At 29.4% G+C, this 6,544-nt stretch overlaps 1 protein-coding gene across 1 annotated transcript; it reads left to right on the forward strand.

Moving 5' to 3' along the window:
* The first annotated feature begins 1,360 nt into the window (after positions 1–1,360).
* LOC108482689 (uncharacterized) lies at positions 1,361–3,750 on the forward strand. Its single transcript, XM_017785810.2, has 10 exons — positions 1,361–1,485; positions 1,940–2,051; positions 2,200–2,405; positions 2,519–2,587; positions 2,688–2,803; positions 2,903–2,957; positions 3,044–3,164; positions 3,251–3,298; positions 3,388–3,482; positions 3,649–3,750. Exons 3-10 carry the CDS (start codon positions 2,310–2,312, stop codon positions 3,748–3,750), a joined length of 702 nt encoding a protein of 233 aa, XP_017641299.1. The 5' UTR covers positions 1,361–1,485; positions 1,940–2,051; positions 2,200–2,309.
* Positions 3,751–6,544: the final 2,794 nt, after the last annotated feature.

A 6,544-nucleotide genomic window follows, 5' to 3' on the forward strand; every position in this document is an offset into this window, starting at 1 on the left:
AGTGACTTAAATGAAAACTTTCGAGAGTTCAGCAACAATTTTGTAACTTTCTAAAATTGAATGACTAAAACGTAAACTTACTGATAGTTAGTAACTTTAGATGTAGTTTACTTTTTTTTTTGTATTATAAATTTAGGTTTTTTTAGTTGCAATAATTACCTTGTAACGTAAATTTAGTTGCAACCAATAACGTTTATTTTTATTTTTTTCTTTTGTGCGTTGTAAGTTAATTTTCATGATTTTTAATTAATATTTATTAATTAATTATTATTGGATATTAAATCCATTCAACTAAAAATTAGTGGTCTAAATGGTTGGACCACTGATTCTATTATTAAAGCATTAATGAATAATTTTATTAATTCTTGCATTTTTTTATAGAGTATACTTCTAAAATGAGTATAATAGTCTTTAAATTTTAAAAATTTAGAAAAATTTTCACTTTTATAACCATTGATTAAATTATGACATTAATTTAAAATACGAACATAATATGTTCACTCGACCGTTGAAGCTTAAAACCTTGAACAACGCATTTAACTAACGAAATTAAATTGAATTAAATGTAATTGTTTAAAGTTTTTAAGCTGTAATGCATAAATTAGAAATGTCACGTCATATTTTAAGTTAATCATTTTTCAAAGGTTAAAAAATGATCATTTTGCTATTTTTTTTTAATATACTAAGATTTTTTTTTTGCTCATATTAAAAAACATCATAAAGCATTCTTGAACTAATAATCGGAATATATTCAATAATGACTTACACATGATTTATGCAGGGTGTGAGTCGTACCTGAAACATCAAAGTCCTCAAACCTCAGCTTTTGACAACATTACCAAAGCCTTATTACTATTTATATATTATACATTTATGTTGATATTAATTTTTGGGATAAAACATTTAATCCTTGAACTTGACAATTTTTCACAACTTAGTCTCTAAAATTTTTTTGATCCATGTTAGTCTTTGACAAGTTTTCTCAATTTTGCTTTGTGTGATGACGCGACATTATGAAATTGTACCACTACATCACCTAAAAAAATATAAGAAAAATCTAAATGATGGTGAGAAAAGTTGTCAAGTTCAAAAACCAAATTGAAAAAAATCTCAAAGGTCAGGGCTAAATGTTGCCATATCTCATATTATATGATATAGTCGGGTCTCATACGATCCATGTTGGCTTGCCACAGGCTGTATATGGTACCTGACCCGAGTGCTATGATGAAGGCAGGTAATCAGGGAACAGAATGGCTTAAAATTGCCACATCAGGACAGAGAAAAACAACAAATTCCCAAGCCCATCCCTCAACGACCCAAATTTTTGTTAATTTTTGTTCTCTTTATGCAAAAAAATTCCGCCCAATGAAAATAAAAAACATGCTGTCATTGTTCACCTTCCCTATCTCTTCCTTTCCCTCCTTTTCTTCAACTAGGCCTTTCAAGGTACCAACTTTTATTCCCCAACACATGCAATAACAACAGGTATAGATACCTATTTTTTTTTTTTCAAAGTTTTCATCTTTATTGATTTTCCCTTAATGCAATTACATTTTCTTTTCGGGGTTGCAATTAAAAAGTTCCTTTTTTTTTTTTGGTATCTTTGTATTTTGTGTTCTTATTGGATTGATTCATTTGTTATCCATTTCTTCGATCTTTCTTTTTTGTTTAAAAGAATGCGTTTAAGAATAAGGTTAAATTTATTGAATTATTTAGAATTAGGATTGAATTGATATAATGAATAAGTATTAAATATATTATCATACCAGTTAGAAACAGATCATATCACGAAATGGCTAAAACAGAAATAATGTAAAAAGTAAGAAAATTAAAATTTTTTATAGTTCAGTAATCGAAATGGAAATACGCTAATAATTGAGTCATTAACGGAATAACGAATCCAAAAATTCCTTTCTTTCCTTTTCTTTTTTTTCCCTAGGTATCTTTGTATTTTGTGTTGTTGATGTGGACGAAGTTTACCGACATCGTACGAGTTGAAATGGACATACGGTTCGACTCATGACCATATCACGGTTGACTCACGATTTTTAGTAAGTCGAATTTCTTGATGATTTCTTGTTTTCTTTTTCGGCATTCCTCTTTAAAGTTCAGGAAATTATACGAGTATCTTGATTGCCTTTGTATGTTTGTTTTAAAACATAAGTTTGTTCAAGATGTTTAAATATATACCATATGTAGCCAAGCAGAGGGAAAACAATGGTAAACCTTGATGTCTCGTGGAAACCGGTTGAATAGGCTTTTATACCGATAGATCATTGGCATTTCTGAATATTTCTTATCGATATTCTATGGCTGGATCACGATCGTGGATAGGAGGGGTTCTTAATCGGTTAAGCAATAAGCGTAGCGACAAGTTTCTCGACTACCCTTTGACACCTATTCAGGTAATCTCGAATATTCACTCGAAATACTTGGACTGACTTCGATAATATACGTTTGCTACTTATATATATCCATGTACGTGTGTATACATTTAGTTTCTTTAATTTCTCAATAGGAACAAAGACTTCAAAAGCTTCAAAAACGAATACAAATACCTTTTGATGAGACTCGTCCTGATCATCAGGTACTTTATTCAAAAAGCTTAAATAGTTACGCTTTCGTGTAGTTGGTTTTAATATCGTATAAGTCGAATAGTTGATCGTATAAATTTTTCGGTGTAACAGGAAGCTCTCAGAGAATTGTGGCACATTGCATTTCCTAATGTTGCTCTAAAAGGATTGGTCTCGGAACAGTGGAAAGAAATGGGATGGCAAGGCCCTAATCCGTCCACTGATTTTCGGTACGATTCTTTCGATTCGATTCTATCCGATTCTTTTTGAATTTGTATATTTGATATCTAAATTTTATGTTATCTAAAAGTGAAAACTTCTCCCCTTAGGGCTTGTGGTTTCATCTCACTGGAAAACTTGCTGTTTTACGGCCGAACATATCCGGTAATCCTTCCGTTTCTCTTCTTTTTTATGTGTTTAGATTTCCGCAAGAGAATCGGATTATAGACTAATAACAACACAAAATGAAGGCATCTTTTCGTAGGGTTTTACTTAAACAAGACGGAACTCGAGCAACTTGGGAATACCCTTTCGCCGTTGCCGGCATCAATATATCTTTTATGTTGATTCAGATGTTGGATTTATATTCAGGTTCGTCGGAAAATATTATCTATTTTTCGTCGACATGTTCCGTTACATTCCTTAGTCGTTCCGTAATCTATGCTCCTTTTTTGCAGAAAAACCAAGTAATCTCCCCGGATTCAATTTCGTGAAACTATTAGGAGGTAAGGGAACCGTTGATTCCAGTCATTTTCGATCGAGCATTATTGTTCTGTGTATTAATTCAATCTCGTGATTATATATGAAATTGCAGAAGACGAAGAAGCCTTCGATGTACTATATTGTACAGCTTTTGAAATGGTCGATGCGCAGTGGCTCGAGATGCGAGCTTCCTACATGGAATTCAATGTACGCATCCCCATGTTCATGTTTCGATAAATTTTCCCAATTCCCTTTGTTAACCACCGTTATTCAGGTTATATCGAGCCCGTTATCCCGGAAAAAAACATATCGTATTCGGATGGAAAAAGCTCTGAATACATTGCTTTGAATCGTAATTATCATTTTTCTGCAGAAGGTTTTACAAGCAACGAGCTCGCAGCTGGAGAGAGAACTGTGTTCGGATAATGTTCACAGAATACAGGATTTGTCGGCATACAGCTTGTTATACCAGTAGCTCCGGCTTTGGCCGGAGAGGCCAAATTCACCCGAATGACACGGGGATGTTTCAAATCTAACGGCTAGTAATTGACTTGAAAATATATGTTATTCTTATCCTAGGGCTCGTTTTCCGACCGAGATTCGTACCCTATATCGGACACCACCGGAGCTTAAACTGATAAGGCCTTGAAGGCATCCCTTCAACAATCAACCTAGGATAGTAATGGTCTCAAGTTACACAAATAATTTGCCATTTTTACTTGTTTTTTTATATATATTTTTAAAACAAATTCATTGAAGTTGTTATTTATTTGCCAATTCAGATATGGGATTTAAAGTGATTTTTAATAAGAAAAATTAGGTAAATCGTAAATTCGTGTAGTGTTCATATAAATTTTTTGTGTGTTATGATAAAGTTTAAGATGTTATGTAGATTTTGTTTGCATTCGTACCCTGTTTTAAGGTTTAATTTTAAATTTCATTTCTTTCCTTTACATAAATTGAAAAATTAATCCGAATTTAGTTCTTATATTTTACGAAAATTAATAAATTAATCCAATCGAGTAACTATTGTTAAAAGTTATATAAGGTAAATTACTGTAATAGTTATCCAACTATTAGTAAATTTTTTTTTTGGTCATCTAATTAGTTTTTTTTTTGTCATTCAACTGTTCAATTTTAGTTTTTTTTATCATCAGCGGGTAAAGATTGGCTGTTTTTAAATTCGGTATAATAGCAATTTTAACTCTCAACATTTATAAATTATGTCAATTTGGTCTTGATGCTAAAAAAATAACCTTCAATATTTACACATTATGTAAATTGATCTCTTTTTTTGTAGCTTTGCTTTTCTTTTCTTTGTAACATTGAGTGTTAATTTTAAAAGAATGAGAAAATATTAAAATTATTACTTGGATTTTGTTTGTGTTTCCATTTTTGTATATTTTAATCAAATTTAGCTAATAATTTGTTTTGACTTTTTAGATGAAAGTGTCACAAAGAAAAGTAAAAATATATAATAAAAAAGGGACCAAATTACACATGTAAATGTTGAGGGTTCATTTTTAGAATTAAGACTAAATTGATATAATGTATAAATATTAAGGATTAAAGTTGCTATAATGTCAATTTTAAAACTTGTGCATTATTAAAATTGAATAATTAAGTATCTATTTTATAACTTTTCATAATTAAACGGCTAAAAATTACTAATAATTGGATTAAAGTAACTAATTAAAATACATAGTCCCCACCCCAATGATTCTGAAAAGTCAATTTGGTAACTTGATATTTACAATTAACTATACAAAATTCAATTCTTTTAAAAGGGATGATTTCATCATATAGGTAAATTATAGTTCAATTTTTAAATTGAGTACTGAACTTTAAAATATTAATATTAGTTTAAATCTCATACGAAATATAATTAAAACAAATATATAAAAATTTAAAAAATTTACAACATGTTTTAAGATCTTTCAAAATCAAATAAAATTAAAATTAAAAAACATGTTTAAGATGGTTTGTCTTAAAATCAACTTTAGACATTTTTAATTTCAAAATTTCAAACCAGAAATTATAAAACATGAAAAATGTTCATTACATTGTTAATTCATTGTATTTGGGTAGCCAATTAACCTGACTTGATCAAAAACAATTAAATCATGGGTAGGTGCAACATTGTAATCTATCCTATTCTAATCTTTTTAAGTCAAGTAAATATTAATTTTATTATAAGTTTTTATTATATCTGCTCTTTTTTATACAATGTCTAATATTATTTATAGTTTTCTCTAACTTTTAAATAGGAGAATAATGCGCTTCAGCGAATTCAAACCCACGTCCTCCCGCACCGATAGATGCCAATCGAATTAATTCTCTATATTCTCTTTATACCACCGCAATCATTTAAAGTCAATTGGGTAACTTGATATTTACAATTAGCTATAGATATATTATTTTTGTAAAAAGGGATAATTTCATCACATGTCATTAAATTATGGTTTAGATTCTAAATTGATTACTAAGCCTTAAAAAATACTCTAATTGTATCTTCAAAATATCAACAACATATCAATTAAATACTTTCATAAGCTTGACACACCAACTTGAATTTGACGTGTAAAACATGTGAATAAAAAGTTTAAGCATGCGTATACCATCTAGTATATAGATAATTTAAGTTCAACGAGTTAAAAAATATACAATGTCATTGGAATTAGTGTTATTCTTTCTTTTTTTTTTTCCTTAAATTGTCAGTATCTAAGTTATCCAGTGTGATAAGTAAACATCTTTAAATTTTAATTCATGTGTTTCAAATATGCTCCATATCATATTCGAGCTAACATTTACCACGCAAGATTGATGACTAGGCTGATGAAAAGACTTATTCTGATATATTTTGAAAAATTCGAACTAATTTAGAATCCAAACAATAATTTGAAGATGTATGGTGATTTAACCCTTTTACTCATATAGGCTAATCTTATTTTAGTATGTATGACTGCTCCCCAAGTGTTTGTTGAAATGCTTTTGGATGGTTTTGGAATGGGAAATGAAACCAACCCTAACATGCAAATTGGTATCAACTTTATATATTGAAAAAAGTAATTTTATATAAATTACTACGGATAAAAAGTTAAAAAAACTCTGTTCTAATCAAAGTCAAATAGAATAATCAAAGTCAAATAGAATAAGAATAGTTCCATGAAACTTGAGTTGTTTTATCGGAAAGTCACACAATCTCTAATAGTTAGTAGAACATAACCACAAATCAACAAAAAAAGAAATCGATATTTGCTATAAAGAAA

Source organism: Gossypium arboreum, chromosome 1 (genome assembly GCF_025698485.1).
Source record: "Gossypium arboreum isolate Shixiya-1 chromosome 1, ASM2569848v2, whole genome shotgun sequence".
NCBI lineage: Eukaryota > Viridiplantae > Streptophyta > Magnoliopsida > Malvales > Malvaceae > Gossypium > Gossypium arboreum.